Source organism: Acanthochromis polyacanthus, chromosome 21, assembly GCF_021347895.1.
Source record: "Acanthochromis polyacanthus isolate Apoly-LR-REF ecotype Palm Island chromosome 21, KAUST_Apoly_ChrSc, whole genome shotgun sequence".
NCBI lineage: Eukaryota > Metazoa > Chordata > Actinopteri > Pomacentridae > Acanthochromis > Acanthochromis polyacanthus.
The window spans coordinates 9,595,345-9,614,392 of NC_067133.1; the positions used below are offsets into that span (position 1 = coordinate 9,595,345).

The window sequence follows — 19,048 nt, forward strand, 5'->3', positions numbered from 1 at the left end:
CTGGCTGATAAGTGGTGTCATTGTGATGCTGGTTTTGGGTCTCAGAGGTATTTTCTTTGAAATATTTCAAACCTGCTATTAATCCTGGCTCCAGTCTTAAGTGACGATAAAAAGCATCCCTTCAGGGCGTTTCGAGCTGCATAGCAACTATCAGCAGCAGCCTTTCTGTCGTTTACCCCCGGTGGCCAGCAGATGAGTAACTATGGCTACTGTGTCCTCTGTTTGTGCCTCCTGTTGACCTCTGGAGTCGGTCTGCGTCTCAAACACTCAGAACTATCAGAGCAAGCTGCTGTTCGAGCCTTGGTATCTGCGGAAGCTTTGACTGGCAGCTCCTCGGTTCTTCTACGAGGCCCTGCAGGAGCTTTTCTGCTTTATTCTCTTTACAATAACAGGACAAACGGCGATCAGTGGCTAATGGCACCACCGCAGTGAGAGGGGTGTCGTCTGAGGGTGACATCACCCCACCAGCGGCTGCAGCGTAATTACATTTTCCTATTCGGGGTCATCAGAGCCCCTCTGGTCCGTGTGTTTACTCAGTTAGCCAGCGGCGGGGTCAGAGGTCGCTGCCAGAGTGTTGGGTGAACGCGCTGCAGCCCCTCGGCCTTCTGGGAGTTCAGCGATATGATGCGTCTGAATAGGAATGAGATCTGATAGAACTGGCTGAAGTTTGTCCTTGACCTTCTTAGAAACGGCTGAAACTTAGCAGGCGGCTGAGTTGAAGCTGTTTACTGGAAATAACCTGATGCACAGTTAAAAAAGGGTCCAAGAAATGTAATATATTAGCAGGTGAGGCACCAAAATTCTGTTAAATACAGTAATTTTCCCCAAAGAGAATTAAATTCATAGATCTAATTGTGTATTTTTTGGCTTTTATTTATCTAAAAGTCCCAAAATGAACAGTTTTCTGTTAAATTAAAATAAAATATTTCTGAAATTGTGATAAATTTACAAATATGACATGCATATAATGCTATTTCACAATAATTATTGACATTCATAGTTAGTTTTTGTAATTTTCTTAGTATTTCATTGTATTTCAAAAATACGGGAAAAAAATCTATAAATTCAAAAACCAAAACTTTATTAAAACTGTATTTTTCTGACAAAGCTGTTTGTCACATGATCTGATTATTGTCCTTTAGTGGTTTAATATCAGACACAGAACCTAAAAGTCATTCATTTCCCATTTCCTCCTACCAACTAATTCAAACAACACCAGCTGCTGCTCCCAGTAACTTGTGTCAAACCTGTTTGAATTTTCATTTGACCTCCACATATTGTACTTTATTACAAAAATCACTTATTATAGGGGTTTAAATCTGCTTTGAACAGTTAAACCTGCGATGTTTCCCTTTATTTCTCTGTAGTTCCACTGTGACTGAGCCTGTGCAGCATTTTAAACCGAGTGCTGCTGGAGAAACGTATGAGCGGAAAAAAACACCCTGAGCTCATAGTGAGACGGATCATTTTTCACCTGAATATGTTGAACTCGGTCCCAGATTGCACTTAGAGCTCAGCGTGGGGTTCTGTCACTTCTCTTTGAAAGCCTCGACGGGGGGCTGGACCAGAGAAAGAGAGGCGACTCGGGTCTTTGTTTAGTCGAGTTTGTCTTCTGATTTCAGTGCAGCTAAAGATCAGAGCAGCAGAGACGGAGTAAAACGGCAGCAGAACAAATGTAACCTCCAGATTCAGCAGATGTAAGCAAAGGCCTCATGGAGGAGGCGTTTAAAGACTCTCTGAAGACGGAAAAACAGCAGAGAGCAACAAACTGGAGAAGCAGAAACTAAATTAAAAACAAATTTCAATAATGGCTTAAATAGCAGGAATAAATACAGTAAAAAGAGTGTAATTTACAGACACACTTTTAAATTTACAAATTGAAAAAGTTTCATATGGACATTATGCACTTTATACTGTTTTTTAAAAAATAATTTAGCTTTGTTTTATTTAGTTTTTAAGAATGAAAATGTGTATTTTCTTTCTGTAATTTTAATAGATTTTCCATAAATCTGCAAAAAACAGCATTTTTTCCCAAATTACATCGAACATGTTTTTGTTTTTTTTACGTTGAATCATCAGCTCGTAATTGGTAAAGACAAATAAATGAAATTGTTACATTTTTGTTCATTAATTTGTCATTTTTCAATCCTCAAAATATCCTCAAAGTGTTTTATTTTATTTAGTTCGTTATTTATTTTTACATTGCATCATTAGTTCCTAATTGGAGATGAAAATTAAATTAAATTAAATAGCTATATTTTTAATAATTAATTTGCCGTCATTCTTTCCTTAAAATCTAAATCTGTAAAATAACTGTTCAAAATGTCAGAAGAGTTTTAATCACAAAACCAGACTCAGAATTCCAAATTAAAATTCAGAAATTAATGTTAAGAAATCAAAACTGAAGCGATAAATGCAGTAAAGTTGCATATATGTCCTCCTGTAAACTGTGTCATATTTTCTCATAATTTTTGTCAAAATCTGTTAAAGAAAACTGTTTAGTTTGGCCATTTTTTGGATGATTTTTGCATGTAGTCTGAAGTGATTTTTATTCAACATTATGGTTTTTGTTGTCTGTTGATTTCTGATTTTTCATTTCTTTGCACTTATTTAACCTTCTAAACTACAAAACCTGATGACGGGTTTGAGAAGCATGGTTTTTTTAAATCATCAAAATTGTGCTATTTATCAGAGCAAAACTCTGTAGAAGTAAAAAGAATACTGAATTTTCCAATGGTTCTTGAATGCAACATGTGTGACGTGAGATTCCATCAGGAAATTAAATCTCATTTGAGCTGAAGTCTGTCATATTTCATCAAAATCACGGTATTCAGTATTTATTCAGTAAACAGTTTCTCTGAAAAGTTCAACACTAACTTACCAACACACCGAGTCCTGCACCAGTGCCAAAATTCAACTTTTTATGTATCATAAACTGTAAAAACGGACACAGTCACCATATTTTCAACTTTCCAGCAGTCCTTGAATGCATCATATATTCTCCTGTTCCATCAGCAAATCAAATCTGAGCTCAGAGCTGTCAGATTTCATTAAGTCATTTTATTCTGCTTGTGTCATTCAAAAAAAAAAAGAAAGCCAAAACAGTTTTCTTCACCAGGTCCGATACAACAGTTAAGTCACTGAACCTCAAAACAAAGGCGCGTTTTCTTTATATATTAAAAAAAAGTCCAAATGACGCCATTCATCAGAGCCAGAAACTGTCAAAACAGACTGAATCATCAGCTTTCCGTTGGTCCTTGAATGCATCAAGTTTGACGTTCCATCAGGAAATTCAATCAAATCTGAGCTCAAAACATATTTCATGAAAAATCACTTTATTCTGCTGGTGTGATTCAAAAATGTGCCAAAATAAACAGTTTTCTCTCACCAGGTTTAGCATCAAAAAAAAAGAAAAAACGAACTCACAGGATCCTGCATGTGAACAGAAGATGTTCATTTCAACGTCTTTTAGTAAAACTCATGGATGCAGTGCAGAGCCAGAAACCATGAAAACAGAAATAATCACTGGATGCTCAACTTTCTGATGGTCCTTAAATGTAACATGCATGACGTGCTGTTAGATCAGGAAAAAAAAAATCAAATGTGGCCAAATAAGGAAATTCAGGTTTCAATTTTTTGTGATTTATGGCATCATGAGACGTTTCTGAAATCTCTGCTTTCTTTCTGTGTCATTATTGCATTTTTTGTCTCTTTGTGTCATTTTTCTCTGTTATTTTTGCATCGTTTTGTATCTTCTGTCCATATTTTTGTGTGTTTTTTTTTGTCATTTTGACCTCTCGTTTTTGCATCTTGTATCTTCAACAATTGTGTGTCTTTTCTGACTGGTATTTTCATGTTTTCTATGCAATTTTTGCATATGTGCGTCAATATTTGTGTGTCATACTGCACAGGAGACCTTCCTGAGTTCTCTCATCTGCATCATCGTTGTGTCTTCTTGTTGTGTTTGCATTTTTTTTTTTTTTGCATATTTTGTGACAATATTACTTGTGCCTCAATATCCTTGTGCGTCTCTTTCTGTCATCATTTTCTGTTATTTTGCACCTTTTGGTGTCATTTTATCTGCAATCTTGTTCTTTGTGCATCTATGTGTGTTATTTGTGTCTGTTATTAGTGCATTTGCTGTCATCTTTTTTGGCATTCTAACTGTGTCATACTGTGTAAGAGACCATTCTGAGTTCTCTCAGCTTCTACTCATGGTTGTTCTGTTTCCATAGAGGTGCTGGACGTTATATTGCAGAGAGAAATGAGTCCACAGCGAGTAGAAATGTGGCCGATATTGACAGAATTCCATATAGTTTTAATGGAATGTGTCCCCTGTATGCTCTGCACATACGCTTCAGCTCATTTTGTAGTGATGCAGTGTCGCGCCTGCAGGCAGATGCCATAACTGTAAATTAATAGTGTGGGAATCCATATCCATCCATCTGGAGCACGTTGCAGCGGTGCCATCAGAGAGCTTCATATAGACCCGAGTGATGCTCAAACATCCATCACAGAGGAGGATGAGGATGGGGCGACCTGATGTGATGAAGCTGCCGGACACTTGGGATGGAGGGGAAGCAGATCTGAGGTGTGGCGGCTTCAGATCTGCTCAGAACCGTCCCGTCTCGTCCGTCTGAGCTCCCCGGAGAGCCTCCAGATCTAGTTTACGCTGTCCTACTGCTGCTGCTTTTTATAGGCCCAGTTAGAGAGCACCAGCTCAGAGGACGGCCTCCAGGGAACAGACCCACATCGGCCCATCTGAAGCCAACGCACACATGGAGCGCAGAAACATGCAAAGTCAACAGTGACTCATGTTCCCAAACACAGAGTCCAGCATGGAGTCCAGCATGGAGTCAGTCCTTCCTGCTTCACCTCCAATTAAACCTGACAAACTTCTAAACATACAGCTTGTTCAGAAGGTTTTTATTCACAAAGGAAGGCTCTGAAAATGTTCTAGAGAGGTTTAACCCTCCTTTTCACTGCAATCTAAAGTCCTGCACCTCTATGGAAACAGAACGACCGTGTAGAAGGAGAGAGAACTCAGAAATGTCTTCTGTGCAGAATGATACAGTCGGAATGTCACAAAAATGAAACTAAATGTCATAAAAAATGCAAAAAAAAGATGCAAAAATGACAGAAAGACAAAGAAATGCCGCAAAAAGACACACAAAGATGCAAAAATCGCAGACAAAAATTGCACAAAACGTAAAAAAATGCAATAATGACGCAAAGGCGAAAAAAGATGCATAAATAACGTGCAAAATTACACAAAAGATGCAAAAACAAACAAAGATGTGGGTGCAAACTGGAGGAGAATTCAAATATCTCCTGTGTAGTGTGATGCAGCAATATTGATGCAAATGTACAGAAATAAACACAAAATTTCACACAAATGCCAAAAATACAAAAATGATGCAAATAATGCAAAAAAATAAAAATGACACAAAAAGATGTAGAGAAAAGTCCAAAATGTAAAAATAGTAACAATATCAATATTACAATTTATAGTATCCATATGAAGTCCTGCACCTCAATGGAAACACATCAACTATAGAAATGTCTTCTGTGCAGTTAGAATGTCACGAAAATGAAACTAAATGACATTTAAAAATGCAAAAAGCAGGCAAGAACAATACAAAACACAACAAAGATGCAAAAATGACAGAAACACAAAGAAATGTCACACAAAGATCCAAAAATGACACAAAAAGATGTGCAAATAACATGCAAAAATGAACAAAGATGTGGATGCACACTCGATTTGTCTCGTTTGTCTTTTGTGTCATAATCATAATGTTTAGTTTGTGTCTCAGTTTTTGTTATTTAGTGTCTTGTTTTGGTCATTTTTGTCTAATTTTTCTTCTGCATCTCATTTTTGACATTTTGTTTGTGTCTCACTTGTATGGTTTTATGTCCTCTTGGGTTGGGCTTTGCCAAGTCCTCTGTTCAGTTACACCGTCTGTTTTTACTGTATCCTGCTGTCATGCAGGATACCGTTCTTGCTTACCGTTCTTACCGTTCTTGCTTTTAGCACCAATTGAGGCATCAGATTTTACAGCGTTTAACTGTATTTTGGTGAAAACCAAAACCCTACTGTTGAAATTTAGCTGTATTTATTACAGCATATGAGTTTTTTTGTAAACAGTTCCTGCATTGCAGCCAGAAAGTCAGAATTTTTGTTGTATAAATGTTGGCCACAGCTGAGCAACTCATGGCTTCAAAGTTGTGCCAAAGACTTGAGAATTTTTTTATTTTCACAGAATTAGGTTTAAAGACATTAACCATTTTTGGTGAATTTTTAAATGAAAAGTTATGATTTTAAGCTTAGATTTGGTTACATTTTGCAACATCATAGATGGGTAGTTCAAGGAGCGGCGAAAAGTTGGAAATTTGATTATTTTTGTTCTGTTTTTCTAGTTTGGTTCTGAAAAATGATGTGATTTTGGTGATTCTTAAAAACAGTCATGCTTTTTGGAGTTCAGATGGTCGAATAAAACATCCCAATATTTGCATATATTAAACATAAATAAATGCACCCACATGTGGCGTTTAAGGTGTATTTCGAATCATTTTGCTCAGCCACATAGTTTGCTGTGCCATCCTTCAGACTGCAGGCTCAGCACATATTTTAAATTCCCTCTCCAGCTTTAGATAAATATTCCTCTTGGCTCTGTGAGCTGCTGTTTTTATCGACCCCTCGGCTCTTTGTGAAGCCCAGCGAGGTGCAGCGGCTCTGGGGAGGCCTGCAGGCTTCCACCTGTGGAGCCGCTGAAAGGTGAAAACCCTCCACGGAGCTGAAACTATGTCTGCTGCTGGAGGAGGGCCGAGGGGGTTTATAGAGGAGGGATAAAACATAGCAGGAGTAATCTCACACGCCACTGCCGTCAATGAGGAAGTCACATCAGATGTTATGTAAGCGGGAGGTTTAAGGCTGGAAAACTACCAGAGTCACCGTGTTTGTTTCTGTCACAGCAGCAGCAGAGTGAGGCTGAATGTTGAAGAAACAGCTGAGAATACATTTAAATCCATCAACGCCGTGATTTTAGTGTTTTTATCTTATTCAGTGAGCAGTAACTGAGTTGTAGTTCACTTGTTAAATGAAAATTAGGTCATTTCTTGACATAATGTAGAAACGCTGCATGTGAGCAGGTAAAAAAATCAGCAGATTAAGCTTCTCACTGACCTCAGTTATCCCACACAGTCATTATTTTCTCATCCAGTTTACACTGTAAAAAAATTCCCATAAAAAACGAAGAAAAAAATCAGGCAGAAATAACGCTGAAATAAATAATGTTTAAGAAATGGTGTTCAAAAACTGTAAAAATATAATAAAATGAAATTAGATAATGGTGAATATTTTTAATTTTTAGCAGGAATAAATACAGCAAAAGGAGTTTAATTTATGGTTACGCTTTTTAAAAGAATACATTTAAAAATTTAATATGGACATTATATACAATTTTGGCCTATTTTATTTTTTGTTTTGTTTTTAACTCAATATGTAAGGTAATTTATTTCTGTAATTTTATTAGATTTTGTGTAAATCAGCAAAATAGCAGTAAATTCTTTTTTGTAAATCCATTTAAAAATTATCAAAAATGTTGCTCAATTAGTACCTAATTGGTAATGAAAATGAAATGGAATTGTTGTGGTTTTTAATAATTAATGTAATTTTTCAATCCTCAAAATATAAATCTCTAAAATAACAGCAAACCTTTCAACAACAAAAAATGCTTAAAAAGTGTTAAAAATGTTTGTTTGTTTTACATTGCATCGTTAATTGGCATTGAAAATGAAATTAAAGGGTAATTTTTATTAAATAACTTGTCATTTTTGAATCCTTAAAATTTAAATCTCTAAAATAACAGCAAATCTTTCAACAAAATTGAATTTAAAAAGAGTTAAAATGTTTTGTTTTTAAATTGCATCATTAGTTCATTATTGGTAATGAAAAATTGTTAAATTAAATTGTCATATGGTTAATAATTAGGTTGCCATTTTTTGTTCCAAATAATATAAATCTTTAAAATAAATATTCAAAATATTCCTTTAAAATACCCACAAATGCCCATAAAATGAATCTGTAAAATGTTGTTGCTGTTTTAAATACATGAACATTAATACAATAATTTTGTAGTGAAATGTTTCTCGTTATTTTTGCAAAAATGCAGATTTTTGAGGTGACAATCAACCATTTTTTCCCCATGATTTTACTTGGTTTTATGTGTAATTTAACTAAACAAACATGTCTGTAAAATAGCAGTAAAGTGTTAAATAAGTACAGTTAAACCATTAAAAGCGTTAATGTTTTACAGTGTATGCAGAGCTCTCGGCCTTGTCCAGCCTCTCTACATGTGAGCAGGTAAATAGATCATCAGATTAAGCTTCTCACTGACCTCAATTATCTGCAGAATCATTATTATCTCCCATTTATCTCACTGCAGCTATTTTTATCGCAGTCTGAACAAATTAAACTCGACTATGAACCTGTTCCTGCTTTCATTCTGCGTCTCTGTCTGTCAGCGACACCTTTGAACCACATCGGAGTCATGAAACGGACTTTAGACTGCAGAGAAAACAGCAAATAAAGATACCAGCTGGAGCTGGATTTACTTTGGAATTTTGCACTTGATGTGCAGCCGAGAGACAATTTTGTCAGATATTTATGAAAAGGAGCAGACTTTGTGATATTATTCATAAGCGTTTTCCATAAGAACATAACTGTACCTCAGAAAACATTAAAGGAGAAGAAGCTAAAAACAACTTATTTAAACGCAAAATAAATGTAATTATGGAGTTAATAATGTTCAAAATAATGATTAAAACACTGTTAAGCCCTTTCTACAGGCTTGTTTCTTTGAAATAACAGCAAATGTCTGTAAATTTTAATTATTTAACGATAAAGAAGTAACAAGTAGCATTTGTTAAAATGTGGACATTTTGTATTATTCAGTTTTTTTAAACATGTCAAATGGAATTATGCAATTAGTTACTTTAGTTTTTTCTTTAGTATAAAACCGAATATCTGTAAAAAAAAAAAAAAAAAAAAAAAAAAAAAGAACTGGATGCATTTAATTGACATGATAGAAATGATGCAACATTACAGCTGGATGATCTAAAATAATCAAGAGACATATTTACAGTGTTTTATTTTTAATGTATTTATTGTAATTTAACAACGCATAGAAAATGTTTTAAAAAATAGTAGTTTAAAAATCTGTTTTCAGTCCTCAATAGACTTTTTTTCTTCCAGAAACCATCAAAACTCTGTAAAATACAGATTTTTTCCCCCCTTGATTTGAATGCTTAAAAAAATAGAATATAATACAAGGTGAAATGTTATAAATGAAAGAATTGTCGCATAAAAAAGACGGATTATTTGCTGTTTTGTTCACAGCTAAAATGTAAATGAATACTTTTTTCTGTCTTTTTTTGTAATTTGTGTATATAATAGAGCAAAAGAGGGTAAATCTTCAAAATAGCAATGAATTGTTAAAAAAATTAAATGAAAAAACAACTGTTAAATTGCAGAAAATTTGTATTTTTTTCGGTATATGGCAAAATGTCCCAGAATCCAAACATTTAAACCCACAGACGTTCAGGTAATAATGATGTAAAACACACAAAAAGTAGCAAATCATATCATCTGATGAGCTGTTTTTGGGATTTGGAGCGTTTTTGCTTGAGCTCACATCCTAACTAGTTGATTATTTGAGTAATTCTGTCAGCTTCATGGTCTGTCAGGTCGCTCTTAAACCTCCATGCTGACCTCAGCAGACAAGCTTCAGAGCTGCTGGTTTTCATCCTTTAACTCCTCTGGACTCGGTCGTGGGAACATCTGGTGTCTGAAGGTCCTCTGGCTGGTAGCAGGTGTCAGGAGGGATGGAGGTGATGGAGGTCTCAGCCTCCGTGCCTCGCCTGGGGAAACATGGAGGACGTTGGCTGCCGCTGAGATCAAATGAGGATAAAACAAGTCGGCAAACAAACGGAGAAGAACGAGATTTCAGCTCAGGAATGAGGGACAGAAATAAAAAAGATAAAATGACACAACAGAAGAGAGAGAGCAGCGTCTAAAAGTAGAAAGCAACAACATGCAAGTACAACACAAAACTGAAACTAGACTTTCCACTGACCTACTGTGTTTGTGTTGTTTCCCCACTGGAATCAACATTAGCTAAAGCTGTAGTTTAGAGTCTGCTTTGTGGTGTTTTGTGAGAGTTTCGTCTCTTTTCTGTCATTTTGTGTGTTGTTTGTGTCATTTTGTGTCTCATTATTGTCATTTTGTGTCTTTATTTTAATATAATTTGCATCATTTTGCATCTTTTCTTGCATAATGTTGTCCTGTTTGTGTTATTTCGTGTCTCATTTGCCTCGTTTTGTGCTTCATTTTTGTTTCTCATTTTTGTCATTTTGTTTCTCGTTTTTGTGGCTTTGTTTCTCATTGGGCTCATTTTGTATATTTTTATTATCTTGGTTGTTTGATTGTGTCTCCTATGCGTTGTTTTGTGTTTCTCGCTGGTGTTTTTTCTTCTTCATCTTTCTTTGTCTCATTTTTGTCATTTTGTGTCTCATTTTTATGATTTTTGCGCCTCACTCTTGTCATTTCCTGTCTTTTTATTTTGTTTGTATCGTGTCTAGTTTGTGTCATTTGCATCATTTTGTGTCTCATTTTGTTTCCCATTTTTGTAATTTTGTGTCTCATTTGTCTTGTTTTGTTTCTCATTTTTGTCATTTTGTCTCATTTTTGTGATTTTGTGTCTCACTCTTGTCATTTCCTGTCTTTTTATTTTGTTTGTATCGTGTCTAGTTAGTGTCATTTGCCTCATTTTGTGTCTCATTTGTCTCGTTTTGTTTCTCATTTTGTCATTTTGTCTCTCATTTTTGTCATTTTTGTCGTTTTTGTGTCACTCTGTCTCATTTTGTGTCTCATCTCTGTCACAGTGTGCCTCATTTTGTGTCATTTTCTGTCTCTACCTTGTGTTGCTTCTTCTTTATCTGTGTTTTATGTGTGTCTTGTGACAACTGTCTTCTTTTTGTCATTTTGTCTCACTTTTGTCATGTTATGTCTTTAATTTCTCTCTCTCTCTCATCGTGTGTAATTGCTGTCAATTTTTCTTGTTTTGTGCCACATTTTTATTTCTCATTTTTATCATTTCGTGTCTCATTTTTGTCACGTTGTGTCTCATTATTTCTTGCTTTATTTGTCATTTTTGTTGTTTTGTGTCTGTTTTTTACCTCGTGTATCATTTTGTGCCTTGTTTTTGTTGTAGCTTTCTTCTTCTTCTTTCTTTGTGTCTTGTGTGTGTCGTTTTGTGTGTCGTTTGTCTAAATGATGACAGCTGTGTCTTCTTTCGGTTGTTTTTGTACCCCATTTTTGCCATGTTGTCTTATTTTATTTCTCGTTTTTGCTGCTCTGTGTATCATTTGTCTCATTTTGTGTCTTGTTTGTAAAAGTAAAATTGAAGCCTGATACATTAATGAGCTAAAATAAGAAAAAAACTGAAATAAAATACTATATTGCGCCTGAAAAGTGAAATGAAAATGAAATATTGCTCATTATATGTTGCACAGGAAATGAAACTAATTTTGCTAAACTATTGGGAAGTGACGTTACAAGCTGGAAGTTGCGTGATGAGATTAAAACTTGTGTCTGGCGTCATAAATACGGGTGACATCCACGCCTGATTACTCCCAATCGGACAGCAGCAGATCTCCAGCAGGCGTCCCGTCAAAACCTCTGCTTTGGCAACACGCTGCCTCGCTGCGATGACGCACAGCTCAACACAACCAACACAAACACAACCGCCAGCACGCAAAACGGAGCCGGGATCCTCGTAAGCTGTGATGCTGTGTGGAGCCGTAAACAGCGGCGCTCAGGTTCACGTCGTGTTCAAGGTTTTTCCTGCAGCTCAGAGGACACTGAATGCCTCGTTTGTGTGTCCCTCCAGGTCCACTTACAGTAACTGCACCGCCGGTGTTCTCACTTTACCCGATGTTTCTTCCAAAAAGTTGCTTTTATAGATGTCAGCGAGTCATTCTGCAAAATTCTGGCGTCCTGAGCCAAACCACTGAGCTCTGCATGTTCAGTTTTTTCTTCGTAAAAGGCCTCAAACTCCGCCCTGAACTTATCTGCTGGGGATCAAACAGTCACTTCCTGTTTGCTTGAAAGGCAGCGTGTTAAAATTTTACAGTTCGAACAGGAACTGTGTTAAATTTGAGTGACAAAGGGGAAAAAAAAAACCTGAAAACACTGGTGCTTTAAAGATGTTAAGGTTGGTCTGGCTGTTTCTGCAGTTTTCTGTTGAAATAATCAATCATTTAGATCAGAAAATGTCAGAAAATGTGCATCAGAATTCTGAAACCCAAAGACTGAACGGTCTAAAACCAAAAATCTACTTTTAGTCAGAGGCTTTTGACGTTTTTGACCCAACTTAAGGTTCACTGTGTTCCCCAAGGACCCTTCTTTATGTGGATATTTTTTTCTGACTGTATTTTTTTCATTACAACATAAAGTCATGTACTTCTATGGAAACAGCAAAACCATGGCCACATGCAGAAAGAACTCAGAAATATCTTCTGGGCAGTATGGCACAAGTATGGTAACATATGTGTGCACAGGTATTACCAATACTGGCAAAAACATGCAATAGATAATCAACTTTTCATATTTTTATGTCCACTGCAAACTTTTTCTCAGTATTCCTGCACATCAGCTGTAAAAAATAAAAAAAGTTCCTCTGAGTCTATTTTGTCGCCTCCTCTCTGCTCTGTTGCTCTGTAGAAACACTGCCTGCAATTCAACCGATAACTGTCTCTGTTGGTCAAATGTGGCTTTTTAGTTGTCCCAGTTAGCATAGAACTGTTATTTTTGACATATTTTGGTGCAAACTGTTCAATTATTGTGATTTTTTTTTAAAAAAATAAGACATTTGGAATGAAGTGATTTTGATGAAATATGATTTTAAGCTGAGATTTGATTATTTTTCCTGATGGAACTAGATGTCACACATGATACATTCAAGGACGGCCAGAAAGATTAAGAGCTCAATTTTTTTTTTTTTTTTACAGAATCTGCAAATGATTTAATGTTTTTAAACATTTTTAGATGTGTAGAATGACATGATTTTGATGAAATATGATCATTTTAAGCTTAAATTTGATTATTTTTCCTGATGGAAGTGGACGTCATACATGACGCACTCAAGGACCATCAGAAAGTCGTAGTTGCACCGAGGAGCTTAAAACTTTTCTTTTTAACAAAATCTGGTTAATTGAAACGGTTGATTTTTTTTATTTTATTTTGCTGAAATATCAGAATTTTAAGCTTATATTTGTTAAAATTTACAAGAAAACATTACATCCTAGATAACTAGCTCAAAAACTATTTAAAAAGATAAAAATCTGTTAGAATTTTTCTGTTTTCACAGTTTCTAGCTCTGATAAGTTGTGTATTTTTTGGCAATTTTAAAAAGAGAAATCGTTTCTTTTAAACTTTCTGGTGAGTTTTGAGGTTCAGATGCTGTTTATCAGAACAGCTGTCCATTAATACTTTCCTAATTAGTTTATTGACTAATCTATTGCACTGCTAAGTCACAAAAATGTTTTGTAAAAACCCACAACTTCTGCTTCCATGCAGGACTGTGTGTGTTTGTAATCTAGAAACCAACAAGTGGAAAGTGTTTCATACTTAAAATTAATTTTATCTCGGGCACAATCGGCTCCTCTGAGGGTCTCGTTCCTGCCGGCAGGCCTCGATCCGGCCGGGCTTCATGGGCACAGCTGGGCGTTTGTTCCCTCAAACAGAGAATTCCCTGTGTGCAGCAGTTTGTACAGTTCATTTGGCCTTGATTGCACTTTTATGCCTTCAGCTACCTGATCCCAACTACCAAGAAGCAGTGCGGAGGTCAAACAGTGGATGGGAGTGTCCGGCTGGGTTCATTTGCTTCCAAATGTTCCCTTTTTCCATGGGCTCTCTGTATGTCAGGCTGAAATGCATGTGAAAGGTCATTTATTTTGACTGAATCCTGCATCAGAAGCTTAGACGTTGGACTACAGGACTTTCTCTGTGTTCTGTGTTTGACTATAAAATCAGTTTTGCGCCATGAGTGTTCCCCCTCTGATTGACACGCCTTTGTGCTGAGTGGTATTAATAATACAGAGCCAGCTACAGCTTAATTATTCATGTATTTATGGCTGCCCTTTGTTTGTGTTTGTGTGCGTTTGTAGATCCGTCGCAGGAGGCCCACACCTGCCACGCTGTTCAGAGTCGCCGACCAGTCGTCTCCTGAGGACGATCAGTCCACCCATCAGGTAAAGGTGAAGTCAAAACCGTCTTATATACTCGGTGTCCGTGAATCCTCGTGCATCCTCCTCCAGAATTCCAAAGATTTTTTTTTAAGCTCGTGTGACCCCGTGATGTTTCCATCCCCGTGTTCTGTGGTGAGTCATTGTTCAAACCCAAGAACTCTTTAGTTTTAATTTTAAATTCTTGAGCCTTCAAGGTTCGTTCTTGACCTTAGAAACAGCAGCATTGACCTTTAGGAGGACATTCGCTCCTACAGCATCAAAATATGCATCTAATAAGTTATTTATGTAGCACCTTTCCGAAACTAAGTGACTATATACCGAATTTATAAAAGAGCTAAAGTGAAATGAACACAATGCAATGGATAAAATATTGAGTAGACAAAATAGATAAAGAACAAAGTAAAATAACCACAATAAGATGAATTCAAACAACATTAAATAGTAAAAGGTGGTTTATAAGTAATGTTTTTAAAGCAAACAAAGAGGATTTTCTATAAGATTTTTCTGTGGCATAATCTGGTGCAAACAGTTTATTTTTTGTAATTTTCTTTAAATTGAGATATGCAAAATAAAGAGATTTCAATGAAATATTCCAATTTTAAACCAGCATTTGATCATTTTTCCTGATGGAACCACTTATCACAGATATAGTTTAAAACAGCAAAGACCCAAACACATTTGGTCACAAAAGATCACAAGTGTAAGCTTGGTCTTGTGCATGTAAGGCTCGAAAATGAAGCAATAAAACTTTAAAATCCAAGCAAACTGGAAACCAGTGAAGTGCAGGAAAAACTGGAGTAACATGGCCACTTTTACTTTGATGGAAAGCCGAGCAGCTGTGTTTAGGATTAACTCAAGATATGAATGTTTAGCTTCTAGATACTGGAGTGAAGCGTGTTACAGTAATCTAGTCTGGAGGTTAAGAATGACATTTAGAAGTCTGAAAAACAGACAAAGAATCTGACTTTACAAATCAAGATTAGTTGAGTAGAACAAGACTACACAACCTCTGTCACCTGAGCATTAAAAGAAAGGCATGAATGTAAAAGACATCCAAGATTTTAGACCTCTTGTTTAAAACTGGTGAGTAATGGGCCCAAATCAGACATAAAATAATAATTTTTCTACAGCTCAGAGGAGTGATTATGATGATTTCTGTTTTGGAGTCATGGAGGAAATTTCTAGACATTTGACTTTTAATGTCATTGGGACATACAGTTGTGTGTCATCTGCATAGAAGTGAACATGTATTTACTGAGAATTTGTCCCAACGTGAACAAATAAATGGAAAACAAGGACGGATCCCTGTGGAACTCCACAGATGAACAGAAGATACAAAAGTAATTCTAATTACTGAGAAGAATCTATGGACAAGTAAGAAACTAACCATTGTAGAGCTACATCACTGATAAACATAAAAAGTCTGGGCGGTTAGCTAAAATTTGGTTGTGCCTGCTACATGTCTTAACAGTAAAACCTGTCTCAGAAATATTGTGCTGCATGTGTGGTCAAAGTATGCTAAAACAGTAAAGGAATAAAGGAAGAAAAAGACATACAGAAAGTCTTTTATTTGATGTTTAACCCTCCCGTTGTCTTCATTTACGGGCACCAAAAAATAATTTCCCTGTTTGAAAAAAATGCAAAAATTCAGCAAAAGAATTCCCCAAATTTCTAAAAATTTGCAAAACCTTCAAGAAGAAAATTCCAATAATTATTTAAACATTTCCCTTAAAAGTTTTATTGAAACAATCCCCCGGATTTGGCAAGAAAGTTCTTCTAAATACTTTTGAAAAATGAGTAAAAATCTTTAAAAAAAATCCTAAAACTATCTACAGTGATTACAGATATATCAGTAGAACCTCTAATATTTTCTTTAAGAACACTCGCCAAAATCCAGTGAATTTTTCTGGATTTTGGTAGATTTTTTTTTTTTAGTCAACGTTCCCAAGAAACATTTTTTACATTTATTTCAAAAATGTTGAAAATGTGGACGTCAGAAGTTTCACTGTGAAAACATAGTTTTTTTTCCCCACATTTTCAGACTTTAAAATGGGTCAGAGGACAACACAATAGTTAAGTGTTTTGTTTTTTTAAAGTGATCTTGGGTTTGAATATGTGTTCTGATTATTAACTACATCATCATCTATTATGCAGTTTATGAAGCAGTTTTCTATTGTATTTCTGTATGAAATAGGCTATATAATTTAACTATCATGCCCTATAATTTGGAAGCTTTGAAACAAATACATGTATGTAAATTTGTTGAACACTTCTGCACATAGTTTTCTGACTTTAAGTTTATTTCACTCAACATTAGGTGCATTTCCACTGCAGGAATGACACACAACTTTCCATTATGATGCAGAATCCATCAGCTTTGATTGAACGTTAACGTTGACTGCACCAAAACACTCAAAATAATAGTTTCTGGATGTTTGTTGTGTTCACCTGTACTTGACCACGATGTTGAAAGGCAGAAAAAACATTTTTGATTTTTTTTTTCTGCATTCTGCAACTAAAATTGAAATTTAATTTTAATAAATGTCATTAAAATGAACTTGTTTTTGCAGAAAAGCATATTAGTAAGTGTTTGGAAGTGATATTTTCTGCATCCTGGAACTAAAATTGGAGCTTAACGTTAAGAAATTTCAAGAATTTAACTTGTTTTTCCAGAAAAGCATGTCAGTCTGTGTTTCGATGTGATTTTTCTGCATTCCAAACCAAAATTGAAGTTTAATGAATAATAAATGTTATTAAATGTAACTTGTTTTTACAGAAAAGCATATCAGTCTGTGTTTAGATGTGATTTGTTTTCATGAATTCCAAATTAAAATTGAAGTTTAATTCTAATAAATGTCATAAAATTTAACTTGTTTTTGCAGGAAAGCATATTAGTAAGGGTTTGAAGGTGACGTTTAAGGAGAGAATCTGTTTTAATATTTGTATTTCCTGTTGTCTACAGTGGGTTGTAGGGGAGAACGGAGTGCTCAAACCAAAGCGTGTTAATCCAAACGTGTACCAGCCTCCATCACTCAAAGGTCAGCAGCTTTATTCTACAGGTGGTGGCTGTGTGTCGTGATTCACCCTCGTGTTTATTTTTTTGTTTTACCGAGCTTCGCTGCACTCAATTCCCCCCTCTTTTGCATGCGACAGATGGGTAGATGTGTCATAAAACGGCTTTATGTCTTTCTTTTTTTTTAAATAAAAAGCTTTCTCCGTGCATGCGCATTTCCCACATGCATAGGCGCGTTTTCTATGTGTTTCTGCTCTTATACGCTCAGCAGCAGGACCCATATATCAGCGTGGAGAGATTAGAGCGTGACAGCTGTGAGACACTGAGTGTGAGTCGAGGAAAGTCTGGATCATCCAGGATTACAGCCAGTTGTGTATACAGCTGTGACACACACTCACACACACACACACAGAGAGGCATGAACACACACATGTATGTAGGCCTGAGTGGAGGAAAAAAAAACAAAACATGCACAAGCTTTCTTCTTTTGTGTCTCAAGAATTTGTCAGCAGAGTTTCATCTGTGTGGGATTTCAGAAATGTGCCCTTGAAACTAGAATCATTTCCAGTTGCATAAGAGACTAAAAACAAAACAAAACAAACAAAAAACCCACAGTGTATGTGAGGGTGTGAAAGAATGAAGGTGACCTCGAGGAAGCGAGATAATATCAGTCGAGGAAAGACGAGGATACAAACAAACAGATGGGAAAGCTACTCTGAAATCAGTCCGTCTGTCTGCATGTGTCTGCGTGGCGTCCTGCCTGCTGCCTGCCTGGCATGCGTTCAAAAACCCTCGATAGGAAGTGACAGTGTTGAAGCGTGGTAAAACCAAAAACAACATTTCCCTCTATCCCATGTGTCGGTGTGGTCCTGTTGTGTGTTTGTGTTTGTTCACCTGTGTGTAGCTGTTCAGAAGATGGCTGAAGCCCATATGCAGAACCTAGGGGTCTACCCTCCTCTGGAAGACCCTTGTGAAGGGGAGGAGGATGAGGAGGAGGAGGAGGAGGAGGACCAGGAGGGAGGCGAAGCATCTCCCACCAAAGCTGCTGGTGAGAGGGAGGCTCTGCGTCGACAGCAACACCGTGGCAGCAAGGACAGCGCCGTGTTTGTAGAGGAAAAATACACCTGCAGGCGCTTAAAAGCTGACGAAAACACAACCGCTGGCACTTTGACTGGATTTTCCCCGGTTTGGTTTTTTTTGTAAATAGTGTGAAGTCACCCAGCACAGCTCCCGCCCGAAAGGAACATTCATTTAATGCTGCAAATGAGGTTTTCTGCTGAAAAACAAATGTTCTCTGCATTCAGAATCTTAAAATCTGCAGAACGTGTAAAGTTAAAGTGGAAATCTGCAGATATTTAGCTGTGTTAGTGTCTAAAGGTGTATTTTTCCTCCTAGTTTTGTATGAATGACCTAATTTCCCAGTTTCCCCTGCACTTTCATTGATTTTTACATAATATGAGATTATTTTTCAAGTGTTTTGAAACATCATTGTTGCTATAACTTCCTGAAACGGCAATTCAAAAGAAGCTCTAAACATTTTTAAAAAATCATCTATTGCAACAAAATTTAGGCCCAAGCATCTTTAATCTGTTGTTTAGTATTATTTGTGTTAGTATTTCATTAAATTTTCTGAAAATTTGATATTTCTTTTGGGCAGCATCCAAATATTTGGCTTTAAAACCACAAAAGAACAAATTGCTTAAAAGGATAATTGCAACTTACATG

At 36.2% G+C, this 19,048-nt stretch overlaps 1 protein-coding gene across 2 annotated transcripts in view; it reads left to right on the forward strand.

Moving 5' to 3' along the window:
• ppp1r1b (protein phosphatase 1, regulatory (inhibitor) subunit 1B) overlaps positions 1 to 19,048 on the forward strand; it is a 35,383-nt gene that overhangs the window by 9,325 nt on the left and 7,010 nt on the right. Inside the window, exons 2-4 of one of the 2 annotated variants that reach the window (XM_022193617.2) lie at positions 14,230 to 14,319; positions 17,273 to 17,348; positions 18,228 to 18,371. In XM_022193617.2, the coding sequence (XP_022049309.1) occupies positions 14,230 to 14,319; positions 17,273 to 17,348; positions 18,228 to 18,371 (310 nt within the window). The remainder of the gene's footprint in view (positions 1 to 14,229; positions 14,320 to 17,272; positions 17,349 to 18,227; positions 18,372 to 19,048) is intronic. The other variant, XM_022193618.2, reaches the window with a different exon arrangement.